At 45.0% G+C, this 17,021-nt stretch overlaps 2 protein-coding genes across 12 annotated transcripts in view; one reads left to right on the top strand and one right to left on the bottom strand.

Moving 5' to 3' along the window:
- The window catches only part of LOC1281129 (RNA-binding protein Musashi homolog 1), a 91,805-nt gene extending 75,181 nt beyond the window's left edge, over window positions 1–16,624 (top strand). For 10 of the 11 annotated variants that reach the window (XM_061642966.1, XM_061642974.1, XM_061642971.1 and 7 more), the window contains 5 exons: window positions 1,932–2,063; window positions 2,346–2,826; window positions 2,943–3,631; window positions 3,723–4,034; window positions 9,070–16,624. In XM_061642966.1, the coding sequence (XP_061498950.1) occupies window positions 1,932–2,063; window positions 2,346–2,826; window positions 2,943–3,631; window positions 3,723–4,034; window positions 9,070–9,094 (1,639 nt within the window). In that variant the 3' untranslated portion in view covers window positions 9,095–16,624. Of the gene's footprint in view, window positions 1–1,931; window positions 2,064–2,345; window positions 2,827–2,942; window positions 3,632–3,722 lie in introns of all 11 variants that reach the window. The other variant, XM_061642976.1, reaches the window with a different exon arrangement.
- Window positions 1–17,021, bottom strand: part of LOC11175822 (uncharacterized) — a 55,130-nt gene that overhangs the window by 29,728 nt on the left and 8,381 nt on the right. The window contains exons 4-5 of the mRNA XM_061642981.1: window positions 1,716–1,804; window positions 1,581–1,641 (exon numbers count right to left, since the gene is read on the bottom strand). Coding sequence (XP_061498965.1) covers window positions 1,581–1,641; window positions 1,716–1,804 — 150 coding nt within the window. The remainder of the gene's footprint in view (window positions 1–1,580; window positions 1,642–1,715; window positions 1,805–17,021) is intronic.

Raw genomic sequence — 17,021 nt, 5'->3', positions numbered from 1 at the left:
ATCGTGAGTCCTCACGTTCCGCTTATCCGCGGACATCGACGGCTCTGGGGGTAATGTATGACGGCGGCAGACTCGGATTCTAGGTCGATCCGGACTTCCTCGTTTCGTCCCTTTTCTCGCATGGCAAGCGTTCACCAACACACTGGCAGCAGCAGACTCTGGTGTGAGCAATTCACCACACACACACATGGACGACTTCTAAATATTGCAAGGGTTCGAGTTCAACGCCCTATTTCGGAAGTTCTGTGGTATAGCAAAGGTTCACCCCCCGTCGCACTCGTTATTGTGCGCCCTGCCACACACAAACTCAGCATACGTACATACGAAACCTTTGGTGTGGTTCGTCTTGGGTGAAAACCTTTCACCAGCAACCAGCAAGTAGCAGTATGGTTGCCAGGGCCCGAAATATGTCCGGCAGAGGAAAAAAAGCGAGAGGTAAACACACCCCTGGCTGCGTGCAGGAGAGGGGAAAGATTATCATGTTGTCCTGCCCGCCGCAACGCCAGCGAATACGATTGCTGTGTGAGTTAGTAACCTCGTTCTTCGGCCTTCTTTCTGTAACCTGTTGTGTGTCCTCTCTTCCTGGCAGCACCACTGGTGTGCGTGTGTGTGTGTGTAAGCTAGAATGCCACTGCCACTCGCTCAGGTCGTGGTGGTCTGGTTTAGGTTCTTTTAAACAGCGAAAGGGGGTCTCGCCGGGCCATACGAACGTGCCTGCTTGGTGGAAATCCATTCTCACCTGTCATCCCTATGACCCCGTGGGCTGGGACGAATCGGCTTGACGGCTTAATTCATGCGGTATATGGGCGCATGATTGGCACAACTGTAGCAGGAATCTTCCTACCCCGACAAACTAGAGAGGGGAACGATACAAGAAAAGCAAGTACCACCAGCGACACACTTTCTCGGGGGGTTGGCCTAGTGCACTGGTCAACGAGCCGGGACGTTTTACTTGCCTACCGTTCCCTTCCCGACCCGATGTTGTTATTCAACACGCAGTCTATTAATCCCTTTTCACAGTAGTTTGGTTGAGAAACATGAACAGTCTGGGCGTTTGCTACTCTAAGAGCTGGAGGAAATGGGATAGTTACTCTCTTGATCAACTTCATTGACCCACTGTGCTGTTGCTGGATGTTGGTGGTGAGCAATTGTTTGATTTTTCATCAAGCTTTGCTAACGACCTAATAAAGCCACACTTGTTGTGCTGGCGTCTTGGCAAAATGGGAGACGAGTTCATTACACTGCAATCTTTTTACCGTCTACCGTGTGATTGATGGTCAACGAGGGAGGCACGTGCTTACATCAATACACACACACACACACACCCCGAAACCCTGATACACTGTGAAGATGATGGAAATGTTGCCACCACTTCCACCATGACTGATGGCAAAACTTAATGCCCAGACCCACCAAACTCTAACACGAACTGATTGGACATTATGGATCACTTTTATCCAAACCCACGCAAAAAAAAAAAAATTGGAGCAAATTTAATATTACTACCCCGCGGGCAATTGAAATTGGCGATATTGGAAGAATGTAAAAATTTGTAAAAATTTGAACTTTTGACCCCTTACCTTGCGCTGCTTCGGATCCATTACGTCCATGGTGTCGTACTGGAAGGTTTTCTTGTCAAAGCTGAAAATGGTCGATTAAACGAAAATTTAATATTATACGGCACACAATGGGGAAAGACTACCGCACAAACTCACCTCACGTCCGTGCGGGTTTGGCTGCAGTAAAGCATGAAGCTTGTGCATCCGACAACGGCCGTCGTCATAATGAACACCAAGGGCAGGACCTGCAACAACAGAACAACATGGGAACGGGTTTTAGTAAATGCCATAGAGCCTCGCCAATATATGTAAAATGTATCTCAGTTGACGTCATTATAATGATTCGTTTTGTTTTCCCCATTTTCATTGCAGTGCCGGCACACTCGATCCGAATGGAATTCTGGACACACACGATCTACACACTACGCTGGTGCCCCTTAAGCCGGCGCTGCTCGCATCCCAGGCAGCCGTCGTAGCCGCGACCCAACAGCAACAGATAAAGAGGTACGTAGAAATGATGGCATACGCCGCCCAATCTAGATCAACCTGCGTTACCGGAGTAACCGTAACGCACAGTTACCATAGTAACTGCGAAGATGTCTCGCATGCATGCAGTAGATCAAACTACCAGTGAGTGAGAAACATAGATAGTGCAGAAGTCATAGCGTGAAGAACCAAACGGAACGTGTAGTGCTATTCAGTCATCGATTTTGTCAACAACATGTACTCTGCGTCGAACTTGTATCTAACCAATATGGTGTTCGTTTACTCCCGCTGCGTGCACAGAGAGCAGTCGCAAACGTCACAGCAGCAGGCCCAGGTACTGTCACCGCAGCAGCAGCAGCAGCCCCAGCCGACCGCCGCCCAACAGCAGCAGCAGCTCCAGGCCCAGCTCCAGCAGCAACAGGTGCAGGCCCAGGTCCAGCAGCAGCAACAGCAGCAGGCGGCACAGCAGCAGGCCCAGCAGCAGCAAGCGCAGGCCCAGCAGCAGGCCCAGCAGCAGGCACAGCAGCAACAGCAGGTGGTGGCACAGCAACAGCAGCAGGTTAACGGAGCGAGCGTTAACGGTTGCGCCAAGACGGGCGGCAACGCCAGCAACGGCAGCTCGTCCGGCCGCTCCACACCAAACAATGGTAGCGATCCGGCACCGGGCAAGCTGTTTGTCGGCGGGCTGAGCTGGCAGACGTCGTCGGAGAAGCTGAGCGAGTACTTCGGCATGTTCGGCACGGTTACGGACGTGCTGATCATGAAGGATCCCGTCACCCAGGTAGGTGTATGACCCACACTGATGCGCAGGAAGCATGATGATCCTGATACTGAGCAATGCCAATTTCCTTTTTCTTCTATCTTTGTCCCCCCACCCCCCTCTCTTCACCAACACAGCGAAGCCGCGGTTTCGGGTTCATCACATTCCAGGAGCCGAACAGCGTGGACAAGGTGCTGCAGGTGCCGATACACACGCTCGACGGCAAGAAGATCGATCCGAAGCACGCGACGCCGAAGAACCGCCCCAAGACGCAGTCGAACAAGACGAAGAAAATCTTCGTCGGCGGCGTCAGCCAGGACACGTCGGCCGAGGAGGTGAAGGCGTACTTCAGCCAGTTCGGCAAGGTGGAGGAGACGGTGATGCTGATGGACCAGCAGACGAAGCGCCACCGCGGGTTCGGCTTCGTCACGTTCGAGAACGAGGACGTGGTCGACCGGGTGTGCGAGATTCACTTCCACACGATCAAGAACAAGAAGGTGGAGTGCAAGAAGGCGCAGCCGAAGGAGGCGGTCGCACCGACCGCCCAGCAGCTGCTCCAGAAGCGCATCATCCTGGGCAATCTGGGCGTGCCGATGGGTGCGGGCGCTCCGAGCTCGGCCGCCGCCGCTGCCCGGCTGGTCGGGGCGGCCCAGGCCGGTGGCAATCCGGGGCTGGTCAATCCGCTCGCCGCCAACCCGCTGATGGTGCAGGCGCAGGCGGCCCAGGCGGCTCAGGCGGCCCAGGCGGCCCAGGCTGCCGCGATGCAGCTGCAGAACGGGTTCGGCAAAGTCTTCACTACATATCCTCCGACACTGCATAGCTTTAGGTAAGGCTCCGTACGCTTGTTAAAACAAAATGGTGCCCAATGCTTATTTGCATCTTCTTCTCTCTCGCTCTCCCCGCACACACACACACAGATACTCGCCATACAGCATTCCATCGGCTGCCGCTGCCGCCGCTAATGCAGCCGCCGGCGTGAATCCGCTGACGAGCGTGTCCGCCAACCAGGCCGCCCAGGGCCAGCCGCAGCAGGTACCGCACCCGACGTCCGTCGCCGGCGCCACGGTGGCGACGCAGGGCGCCCCGCAGCAGACGAGCCAGCAGGCCGCGGCCGCCGCCCAGATGGCAGCCGCCGGTCTGACGAACCCGTACCAGGGCTACAGCCTGGCCAATGTAGACATGTCGAGCTTCCAGGGCGTCGACTGGGGCTCGCTGTACGGCATGGGAATGTATGTATAAATATCATCTCTCCCATCACCACCAACACCACCACCATCAACAGCATCATCTGTGTGCGCGAGCGCCCTTTTTGCTCTAAAGCTTCCCCCGCTTTGGGGAGCTGTTCCACCCCCTCATCATCAATCATCATCAACAGTTCCCGCAATCCTTTCCCACCATTTGCTCTAATCCCCCCCGTCTCGCTCCTCCCGCTGGGAGAGTATAACCATAAAACAGCGAGCTACACTGGCAGTAGTAGTAGTAGTGGTAGCGATCGTGAAGAAGGATGCGCTGTTGTTGCAACGCGCCGTGCGTGCATCACACACACTCATATACTCAGAATGCAGGCGTGCAACACCACACAACCAAGACACAGGAGCGTGCGCGCGCCCCACGTTGCGAGAGAATCGTTTTGGAACGAAAAAAGAAAGAAGAAGCTATCAATATTATTACTATTATTATTATTATTGTAAAGGCTAGCCGGTAGCGTTTTTTTTTCTTGTTTCCCTGCGATTCATATAAATATACAATTGTGTAATCACTCATGTTTCAACTATTCCCACCCGCTTCCGTCGGGCAAGGGTGGTGTAGAAAATCGTGCGCAGTTACAGTGCGCATTTTTTTTTTGGTTTATTACTGCAGATCGGTTCGAATGCGTGACAAGCAAGTCGTGTGAGAAAGGCGTGCATATGCGCGATTTGTTTGAGTTACAAATCGGAGCAGCAACACACCCTCACACATACACACACACACACACAAACACACACACACATTGTGGCCGAATTTACAAAATAGTGGGGCGATCCTTTGCCGTGCGTGTGTGTGCTGTGGCAAATGACTGCGCGTAGTGTAAAGAAGCAAAAAAAAACTACAACTTTACATCAAACAATCGCGTTCAATCGCAAACGTATTGTGTGGTGTAAAAGGGGGGGTATGTGTTTTAGTAAAAGTGCCAGAAGAATATGCTTTGGGTGAGGGACAAGAGACGGGCAGTGAGGTGTAGTAGAAAGAGTAGGGTATGGCTAAACTTAACAGCAATAACACTCCGCATGTACGCTCATCGGCCAGAAAGGCAAAAAAGCAAAAAAAAAAAGGGGAAAGGAAACAGCCCCCCGCTCCCCATTCAAGCGAAACAATTCATAAAAAAGTTCATAGAGTTTTGAAATAAATAATTAAGTAACAAGTAATACTATAAATATGTAAAATATGCATCCCCCCTTCCCTCCCCCCCCCTAACTGCAACCGCGTAAATGGCTGACAGAAGTAAGCAGAAGTAGATATTCGAGCGTAGCTGGATATGTGTGTGTATGTGTGTGAGTGTGTATGGTATGCGCATATTGGACACTGTTGGAATTACTACTAATCGTCGCTTTTAGTTCTGGTTCGGTTCGTTATATACGCCCAGTCACGCTTTTACACTTACATACTTAAGTTCTCATGACCTACTGGCACTGACTTACATATTAGAGCTATTAGAGTATTAGAGAGCTGCTGTACCACGCGGGTGTACGCACTTTGTTAGATTGTAAATTATGCGCAGCTTACGGTCACACACTTACGGTATCTTTTACCAGAAACAAAACGGCACGAGGTTTGTCAATTTCTTCGCCCGATCTTTCCAGCAAAGAGGTTCAAAGTGCAACCCAAAAGATCTATTTTTTTAAGCGATTTTAAATATCATTAGAAAGGTTAGGTTTTATCCGTCGTCTGTGTGTATCTCTCTCTCTATGTTTAAAAATGTTTAGTATTTGTGCTGCCTTCCCAGCAAATCTCGCAATTAAATGAGATTGTTTTTTTTTAAATAATTTGTACAGCAACATTACTTGCCAAACTGGTTTTACAGTGTTTTTACAGTGCAAACGAGCATGTGTTGCATATGTCGTGTGTCCTTAGTGTTATAGTCGCACGCGCCCGGCTAGGATGTGCTCATATACTACCCTAAATCCGCTCGTCGCAGAGCGTAGTAAAAACTAAAAGAAGAAGAAACGGATATAGATATCATCATAAAAAGCAATAATCTATTACAAAACGGGAAAAGCAAAAGGAAGAAAATATGCAAAGAAAATGCGAGAGGATTACAAATCGTCAGAGTTCAATACATTCCAAAAGTACACGTGCGCATTTCTTACGATATAATGAGTTAGTTAATAGTAGCAGTAGTAACAGTATATGTATGGGAATTAGTTTGTCGCATTTGATGTTACTTTTTAAACTCCTCTTCTTATCAGTCGCTGTGTGCAGACGATTAGAGAATGTATTTTTATGGTTTTGGCCCCACACAGTGTGGGCAGGGGCGGCCACCACTACACTACTATTAGTTTATACTTTACGGTCGTTTTAGTCTGCTTCTCATAGCGTGTAGTGTGTATATGGGAGTCCGTCGTTTGGATGGTCTGCCGAAGTTGGGCCAAAACAGAGGAAGATTACAGTTGTCGGGCGTATCATTTCTGTTTCATCCCTCGCCTTTGTTAACCGATCGAGAAGGTGTGAATTATGCCAACGCAAATAATATTAGCATTCTCTGCCACTGATCATTAATTGCATTTCGATGATGTAAAAAAGCGTTGCGATCAAATTACATTTACGCATGGAGGGGTATGTAGTGTTATACAGTGAAAGCCTTGCCAACTATCACCATCACCACGACTAACCACGTATGCGAAAATTATTGTAATTTTTATCAATAGCTTTTAAGCGGTAATTTGTGACTAAAGAGTGTCACACCCCGTCACACAGTTTGCCGCGCGTTCGTTAGTATTATATAGTTTTAATCCCACAAATTAATTAGCTCTCGCAACGGTTATTCTAGTGATGTTTTTTTTTTGTATTTTCAACCAGCATTTTGATTTCTCTCATCACTTATCTCTCTATTTACACGCTCTTCATATCTCATCATCTACTATTTATTAGTATTTAGTTTAGTGTATTTACGTACCATACGCTTTATTGTGTTTTTAAGTAACCGCCCACCACAACCTGCCGGGCCGCGGCCCCGGTGGTGGTGTGTGTTGGATGTGTGACGCTTTGAGCGCGCGTGGATGATGTTGCTGCGTGCGCGTGTTTGCGTGCGAAGTCCGATGAAAGTGTAGTTTTTATCCGTTACACATCCTTCATGATACGAAGAGCAAAACGGTAAGCTTGCCACACTACTATCGAAAGCGCGCGACTCACGCCTTCAGCGTCATCCACACGTCGGTAAAGCGTCCCGCGCCTCGAAACGCATACGAAGGCCGAAGCAAAACCAGCCGAATGTACTTATGATTTACATACAAAACCTTAGTTCTATTGTACTTTAATTTGCATTGTAAGCACCCGAATGGCAAAACTAATAAATATGACTATTTTTAAAACCATACGTCCCCCACCCACCACCTCTCCAACCTAACCAGAGGGTTTTTTTTTCTTCTTTTCTACTGCTTTTGTTTGTTTGTTTTTGTTCTCGTTTATTGGTTGTTTATTGTCCTTTTCTATTTGTGTGTTAATTTTCTACGTGTCCATTCTTTCAAGTTGCGTTCCGCTTTGAATTTCTCTCTCTCTCTCTCTCTCTCTTTTTTCATATTCATATTTTCCTCATGTGTCGTTGTTGTTTTTGTTTTTGTCGTGGCTTCTGTTTCTGTATTAACATTAATGCGTTAATTCTAATCGAATGTAACCAAACAGTAACTGTACAACTAAGCGTATTTGGAGGCTCTACCGGAGCGCTTTGCATTGCTTTTGGATTGATTGTACCTCGTTGTATGATTGATTGTATTGCATCATTTCGTCAGTGTTTGGGTTATGGTAGGATGTTTTTTGTTTTTTGTTTTTTGAGATTTGTACGTAATATTTTAACCATCTTTCCACAATTTGACTAATTTGACATAAGTAGAGACCAGTTTGTACAAGCTTCTGCTTTTCGTGCATTACCAATAACAACAGTGGGAGCGGTAATTTTGGAAGCGATATGCACACACCCGGATCCATCTTACCACGTTGCATAATAGAGCTGAACGAGGATTGCCCGCCGTCGCCAACACCGCGGCAAGGTCTTTGACAGGTTGGAAACGTTCCACCGGTTCGGTGTTAATTTGGACATGCTCTGCAGTATTCCGTATTGGTCCGGTTGCGGAACCCGGTATACGATATGCCGCGGTCTCATTACTGACATTTAAACCATTCATAAGTGATTGCGCCCATACCGGGGGCCGCACGTCTGTCATGTGTGTGTGTTGTAACTTATTTTTAAACCGCATCCGCTCAGTCAGACCTCCTGTCGACGGCGTCGCCGGCTGGGTCGGGTCGGTTCGTCATGATTCACACACCACTTGAGGCGGATGGGCGGGTCAGGTTTTGGAGGCAGCAGTGCGGTCGACTTGCGTGAGTTCATAATTCATCTATTTATTGTATTTATAGATGGTACAGGCCAGATATTGAAACTGACTGACTTCGGTCACTCGGTGCTGCCACGGTATGTGTGTGTGTGTTTGCGTTTAAGCGAATCCGGTCCCAGGAATGCAGGGGCGAGCGGGTAACAAGTGTCCTTGTCTCTCTAACTGGGTGCCTTTTGCATAATTTAAAACTTAACCCTCCCTCCCCTCCCAGCTTGAGCTAAAAAGATGTTGAGAAAATCAGTCCACCCAGCCGGCGGGAGGGTTGCGCGCTCCTGTGTGCAGCTATTTCAGGTTCCAGCAGCAGGGGTTCGAAAATAGAACCTAAACAATGTGCCTCCGTGTCACAGCTGCTCGAAATAGTCAATCGATAATGTTTGACCGATAGAAAAAAGGACAACGTGTAACCGCTCTGCTGGACACTGGTCGCGTGCGAGTGGCCAAGGTCCTGCTGTCATCGATTGACTTTATTCAAAGTAGTGTGGCCGGTGCGCTGCTTGAATGATCACACACACTGAACCATTGCGTACGCACACAGCACAAGCGAATTGTACTTCTTGGGAGGGGCCATTAGACTTTATCCATTTTTGTTTCATTTTTCAGAACGTTTGTTTTTTTCTTTTGTTTATTAAATCATTGTTTAATTTTCATCATCTTTCTGTCACTGTGTCCGTTTTAGATTGTACCCTGAGAGCCACTGTTGAGAGCTCCGCCGTCTTCACCGCCATCGTCTGTTTGCCATAGTAGGAGGTGGTGGCAGCAGTAAGCGAATGCAACGCACCCCCCACCATTGCATTGCATTCATCTTCCGGTTGGTCGGTTGATCGGAGTTACAGCCGATGATGCTGGCCGCCAACCCGTAAATGGGGTGCATAAGTAGTGCAGAAGACAAGATCAACTGTACTCATCATCATCATCATCATCATGATTCATCATCATGATTCATCATCACGATACATCGTAAAGACTGTTTTAGTTCTGTTAAGTTTTATTTAGTCGAGCGGAGGATATTATTTTAGATTTGCGTTTATTGTACACCAATAGAGAGATCGGGGCGCTGTTCGTCAACAGTGTAGATCTATTAATGAGAACACTTGTATTTCACTTCAACTCTATCATTTTACAACAAACGATTCAATCACTTGCTCTCGATAGCTTTGCAACAGCGGTCATTAAACATAAGTAATAATTATTTTTAACCCACATCCCCGACCCAATCCATTCATATGGCGGCTCAGATGGTGGAAGCGGTAAGCTCTCGCCCCAAACACCCGAACAAAAAACCCCGGTCGTTGCACATTTCGTCTGGGCAAAACACACATTCATGTCAATATTGTTCGGCGTACAGATTTTCTCGCCCCAACTCTCCTCCAACGAACAGAGCGAACAGAGGAGAAGCAAACGATGGGGAGAACTGCAAGAAACCCCAAATCCATCAATCAAGACCGATCCGTGTGCGCTCTGCTCTTCACTTTCCATTCTTTCTTCTACTCCGAACATGCCTTCCCTCCAAGCAGTGTGGTGGTTTTTTGTATTATTATTATTAATACTTTTGCGCTATTTTTAGGCCAGAAGCGCTCAAATGTGTCCGTCACTGTTTCGGATTTCAAGTACCGTGCAGGCCAAGTTTTGGCGTGGCCGGACGTTCTGGGACTAATTCCTTCACGGCTCATAATGTTGCCTCCAATGGAAGCACATCAAAGTGTGTGTACGTGTGTGTGTGTGTGTTGTAAAAACCAGCCGAGCTCGAAGAATGAACCCGATTGAGCAGCGATCGGCGAATGCAGTGGTCGGCAATGCATTGCACGTGTGCAAGGCGTAGTTTTCAATTGCATGGTTTTGAATTTTTATTAACTAAGGTCATGTGAAAACATGCGTACTTAATTGATTGTACAGTGGATTGTTGTTGTATGGCAGATAAAAATGCATAATCAAAAACAGCTGCCCTGGCTCACCGTCTGGAGTAACGGATGCGTTTCTCCATTTCCTATGATACTGGTGTATTTCCTTTAGCTAAACAAACCATTTTTACTTCACAAGATCATCACACCTGCCGGAAAGTGTGTGATAGAGAAAGTTGAAAATGAAGATATATAGGATGCAAGTGCATGTTGCACCAACCAATGGTGAAATTTTCAATTTTTCTAAACGAAATCATAATTAGTTCGTGTTTAGTAAACCAAAACAAAAACAATTAAATTTGATTTTTTTATTATCTATGAAGAAAAAGTGACACGGGTTCATCGTTCAACAGTTTATCGCCACATAGCACAGCATAGCATTAGCATAGCATAGCCTGTTAATAAGTAGTTGGAATGTGTTGCATTTTTTTTGATTGCATAATGCCGTGCTTTCCGTTGACATGTTTCGCGTTCGTTAAAGGGGAAAATAATAGCAAAGATGCAAAATTGCCAGTTAGTTTAGTTAGTGTACGTTCAATGTTCATACTTTGTGCCCATCGCGCCGTGTGGGCCCTTTTCTTTCCGTTCTCTCTGTCTCTGTCGCTCATTTGTTTGGCCTTGCGGCACACCCCCCTCCTTCTTTTCACTGTCTTCTAGTCAACTTATCCTCCTTATCCAAGTTCGTTGTCTCTCGTATGCCGGGCCGTACGGATTTTTTGTTGCGTTTGCATAAGTGCGAGATACTCGCTTTAGCGGAAGAGGGAACAGTTACCATTAGAGATATAAATTTGTTCGTTCGCCATTTTATCAAACTTTCTATATACATATATATACTTTGTAAAATGCGGTAGTTGTGTAACTGAACTCATTTTGTACTGTAGTTTCCATCTTTTTTGTTGTTTTTTGGTACAATTTCTTTGTTAATGTTACATATGTATGCAGTTTTTGTTCAATTTGCTACAACTTTTCCTACTACTAGCAGCGATCAATATATCAGTAGTAGTAGTTGTGTTTCGGTTTAAATCTAGCCGTTTCGTTCTGTTCCGTAATTAGATGTTTCAATTCAAACCTTTACGGTATGCAGGGGGCAGAATAAACAAAAAAAAAAAACGCCATACAACATTCCTCGCATGCCAAAGCTCTTTTCCATTGCTAAATGTTGCTATTACGAATAAGCCGTAACGTGTAACGTTTTTCTTCCTTCAAGCCAAAACGAAATCGTAGCGGTAGCATTTTGATCAACCATTAATTGGGAAATATGTCTTTTTATTTCCAAATAATATTGCTATCGAGCAAGTCTGTTTCGGTCTCTACTGTACAAAATGTCGCCCTTCAATGTCTTTTCCTTTCCTTTCCACGGATGAATAGAAAGCACACACATTTGCACGGGGTTTAATATTCAATATCAATAGTGAGTAGTTGAGCATTGTGTCAGAAAGGATGAATGATCTGCCATCGGAAAAGCAGCCGTTGTTATATTAGGAAAGTAGGAACTTTTATCACGATTTGCTTTGCTTCTAAATACCTTTTGTGACAATACTCATCATCTCCACCGTTTTGTAGTGAGACTCGATTTCGGTAATTCCTTGTAGGTTTGTTTTTAAAGTAAAGTAAAGTAAACAGACCACCTCTTCCTGTGAAACTATTGCAAAACCTAATGGTTACACAAATAGTGGTAAACCTGTGGTAATAAATGCATGTGAGCATTATTCACAGAAAGAGTAAAACGTACTTAAAAAGCATGTATAAATAAAACCACATAAATCTTACATAGAGAAACAAAACAACAAACATATCGTATTTGAGCGCGGGGGCGATGGTATAGAAGACTAAAACTCAAAATAGGAGCTATTATCGTCTACAACGGACCGGAGCAAGTACATTCGAACGAGAATTAAAGCAAATGTAATGGCACATCACACACTCGAGCGGTAGTAGTACTTTGTAAGCTAAATAAGGTAACCAAACGTTCTTCCATACAAAACACTAGAAAAATGCATATATTTATACTATCGAGAGATGCTGCAGATCGGCAAGTAATAGGGTTTGAATACTAAAGGAACGAACGGAACAAACAGTACCAAAACAAGGAAAGGAGAAGACAACCACAAAAAGGTGCACACAGCGCAATTACTTTGCAGCCCACATCCCACAAATGTATAAACGTACACACACTTCAAACGAGCTGCAAACAAATTTATATCTCTATAAGTGAAAACTATTCCGAGAGTGAGATAAATCGAGCTAATAATTAGATGGAAAATCCAACCCACAAATCCAAAACCCCAGTGAGAGACGAACTGATGAAGCAGGATAAACACAAAAGATTAGAAGCAAAATGGTCGGGAATTATTTTTCAAGCATGAGCAAGACAGAATGATAGCTCTTGAGCGATGCTTCATCATATTCAAGTACCTACTGCTTTAGTAGAGCCGCCAATTGGTTGGGAAGCGGATTTTATTTTCAAAGTCCGGTTTCCGCCTGGTTTCGCATTGAACTCACTCATGGTACAAACATACTAATGAGCGCACTAACGCATTAGAAGCGGCGGAGGAGCAGTGTGGTTTTGAAGCCTTCCTTCTAACGGCAACAGAAAGCTTCCTTCCTACCTCAGAAAGCATTAGCAGAGGTGTAAGAGCCCGACAGATATGTGTTTGTTTTTGTTTTCTTCAATACAACATTGGCTATGGGTCAAAGGGGAGGAATTTAAATGTATCTCCTCTTTAACACGCTAAGCACTAATGGGCGGGTATGAGATCAATCTAAAGAAACACACACACAAACCCGTAAAACCCCAAAAGGCTAGTGACGTAATGCGAGATTATCGATTCGGTAGTTTTATGATTTTCGGGCTGGCAATAGACAAAACTGTTGAAATGATGAACTCAACGTGGACCAAATGGCAAAACTGACGAAAAAGAAAGCAAGACAAGAGATCTTTACGAGCCATTCCGCTCAAAAAAGCGATGGCTCCGAGTCGGAAACTTTCCACCAACTACGCATATGAGCAAAGGTTCGTGACGGAACAGGTGTGTGTGTACACATTGTAAAATTGTTGTTTGCGGGCATTAAGCCAAAAAGAGACAAAGTATCACATCACATAAACAAATGTGTATGAGTGCGGATTTGTGTAAAAAGCGGGTGAGAGAACCTGTGTACCTACTCAAAAGATTACTTAAAACTGCATATATAACAAAAAAAAAGAAAATGAAAAGAAAACACACTAAATTATCCCATCGAATTTTGAATCTTAGGTTTTGAGCCATTTTAACACGATCGTGCTGTGTATGTTATATAGCCTGTAAAATGTAAGAGTACACGCTTGCAGGGGTGGTGGGTGGTCTACGTGTTTCGTGTGTAACCAAAACACAACAAAAGAATTGAAGGAAACAGTTTTCAGAGTGACAGTTTCTAATCTGATACTGTTTCTAATCTGTTTGTTGTACAGTGGATGGGCCCAAACTTGCCGATGGTGACCACAAGTTGCAAAAGCAAGCGATAACAAGGTTCAAGAGTAGGCGCGCACATGCAAGCCAGCAAGCGAGGCTGGGACTGGGAGAAGACCCGTCTTTTACAGCACTGACGGGCTATGCGCTTAATGATTTGGAAGGAGAGAGAGAGAGAACATTGCAACCATTGCAATCAGACCAATAATTGTTGGCTTTTTATATTCACTTCGCCTTGAAAACCCCCCCCCCTTTGGAAATGGAGGCGCCTATGCCCTGGTGGAACACACCTCACGCTAGCGCGATGAGTGCAAAAACACGATCTGCTTGAGCCCGATACCCCTGGAACGGGATCTTTCTTGGGCAAACAGAGCTAATCGGCACAAAAAAAAAACCCCAAACCAACGTGTGTGCGTGCTGGACCACCCGTTCTGCTGGGGGGATGGGCGGCTTTCTTCACCTGTCGTTGTGGATAGTTCCCCCCGACACTCACCCACAAGTTTACCTTGATACTTATTTGAATACGAGAGAGACTCATGGATAGCAAGATTTAAGCAAGTTAAGAAAGAATAAAAGACAACAAGACGCTTTCAAACCATACATATATGACTATAAATAGATATACACACACACACACACACAAACACGCGCGCGCGTACAAAAAATACACACACACACACACATACATTAGTATTTATATTTTTAGGAATTTATACTTAGGATCTGTGAATTTTATGGGAACTACACTCTAAATCTAAATTTAAATGTGTCGTGCGCGAAAGGACACCCGAAGGTGCTCAACCGTTGGGGCGCGCGGCGTCTGTAAGGCAAATGTATTCATAAAAGCAATCAATCGATGGAACAGTAGTGGTGGTGTGGTGTCGTCGCAGTACGTCGTATCTTGAAAGCTCTATACTTAATGGTTAGGATACTTAAACATTTTGTCGCCCCGCTTGAGGACCTTGTCTAAAAAGGGCGTTGTGTTCGGCATGGGAAGAGCTCGTGTCCCGGTCGTGTGTTAAGAAATATACAAAAGCAATATATCATATACGCTACACACTACTACACCACACGGTTTGTGTATCTTAGAAGAAGAAAATACATCCCATCCCTTACATATCCGTGGGGTGGAGATGAGTTTTGGAACGTGTATAGGGGGGAGTGAGTGACTGGGAACAGGTTACTCGGTAAAGATGGCTATGAGGGCATGACATGGCCCCAGCAAGGGTGTCAAGATATCGTTAGTAATCCTCCCAGCACATTGCTAACGTTGGGAGAAGGGTAAGGGCAGACGAAAAATATGTGTACGGTGGTGTACGGTGTTTGCTGCTACTAAACACAGTATACTACCCATTTAAACTTATGGCCAAAACAAACTCTCACCCACTAATCGCGCCATCGACACACAAGTACACACGCTAGTACCACACACACCCAAACACACTTACAGCGTATATTGAGGCGCGCGTATACTGAAATGCATCCAACACACACACACGTACATATACACACACTGCCGGCAAGCAAAGTGACAGAAAACAAAACTGAGTGTATAGAAGAAGAGGAAGGAAAAAAAGGAGGACAAAGCAAGCATCCACTCAAACAGACAATACTACATATTATATTTGTGTTTTAATTTCGAAGTTTTGTGATTGTTGCGATTGACGGGGGCCCCGCATAAAAGAAACTAGTTTAAAAGAATACACTGTGACGAATATAGAACAAATGCATCAAAAGGGAGGGCGGCGGAGGGAACGAGCGACGATGCTTTAAGCTAAGTGAAAATGGACCTGATGGGTTAAAATTAAAGACACAGAAAGGGAAAGGGGGACACGTGACACAGACCCAGTGACGCTGTCAGGGGAGCAAAACACAGAAACTGCATGTATATTTCCATTATAGTGTGCTATTGCTGTTGCTGAGTAGTAGTGTATATTTAATACGAAACTATTATACTACATACACACGGGCACGCTTGTGTGGTGTGTGTGTGGAAAGAGCTACAAAAGACAAAAACAAATAAATGATCTCTTCCGTGTAGCGCTGCATGCGAAGCAGAAAAAGGGCGATGTAAAGAAATAGAAAAAGAGAGGGAGAGCGAGTGAGTAATTGCGAGAATTCAAAGCAAAAAGAGCAAGAAGAAAAAACATAAATAGCAACAAAAGTATAAGAAAAATACATGAAGTGAGCTAACAAAAAACCAAGAGAAAACGGAAAAGCAATAACGTTAGTTATTATTAAACAATATGATAATGATTAAAAATTATAATTATGATACTTATGATGATTATTATTACCAATTATTGTCGATCATGTGATGTACTGTTCCTCCCCCCTCCCCATTCACTACAACAAAAAAAAATAGCTACGCCGCCATTCTTCGTCATCGTGTGTCGCCACATCGCGCGATCATTCCACATCTGTGTTTCAAGAATATGGGGGGGGGAGGAGGCGGGGGGGAAAGGGACGAAATAGTAGCGAACAGGGGGATTTGCAAACCCCAACGATTGACGAAGGCAAAAGAAAGTAAGCAAAAAACGGTAACTCCGCGAAACCGGCAACCCTGAACCTACTGGCAAACCCTTGTGCTAAAGCGTACCAACTACTACTATCACCCAACCACCCACAACCCTTGACCTTATACCGCAACACAGCAACACAAAAACCACCAGTTGTGATTGCAAACACACAGAAGAAGAAGATGCGCGAGCATTGCGTAAGAAGTGCCGTAAAGCAAACGATTGCTAAACGAAACAAAAGAAGAGAAAGAGAGTAAAGAAAAGACAAACGCAAAACAAACAAACGTCGTACGAGAAGAAGTAATAAAGCAAAATAAAACAAATGAATAAAACCACAAAACAAATGGCAAAGTATGTGTTGTAAGGTTGTAAGACAGCTGGCGACACAGCAGTAAGCAACAGCAACAGTATAAAGAAGAATTTTGAACATTTTCCCTGAGCCACCACCACCACCAAAAACGAACGTCTGCTATATATCCTTCCTCTCAGTGTTTCTCTTTTGAACGTAGCATCATCAACAGCAGGATGAACGGGTGTGGCTAGCGAAAGAACGCAGGTAAACGTAAATACCCATACAATACAAATAACAAAACAAAAAAAAAACAAACAAACTAAATAAATAAATAGATAGCAACTGGTACGCTAGGCAGTGCTTTTATAGTGATTGTACGTTGAATGTAATGGTAGAGTAGTAGCGGCATTATTATGTAGAAGACTGTACACGTTTGGCACACCACGTTTTGTATATATATATGAGAGTATGAG

The sequence above is a fragment of the Anopheles gambiae genome, chromosome 2, assembly GCF_943734735.2.
Source record: "Anopheles gambiae chromosome 2, idAnoGambNW_F1_1, whole genome shotgun sequence".
NCBI classification, from domain to species: Eukaryota; Metazoa; Arthropoda; class Insecta; order Diptera; family Culicidae; genus Anopheles; species Anopheles gambiae.
The sequence above is the reverse complement of the archived record's forward strand: the minus strand, read 5'-3'. Positions and strand labels throughout refer to the sequence as shown.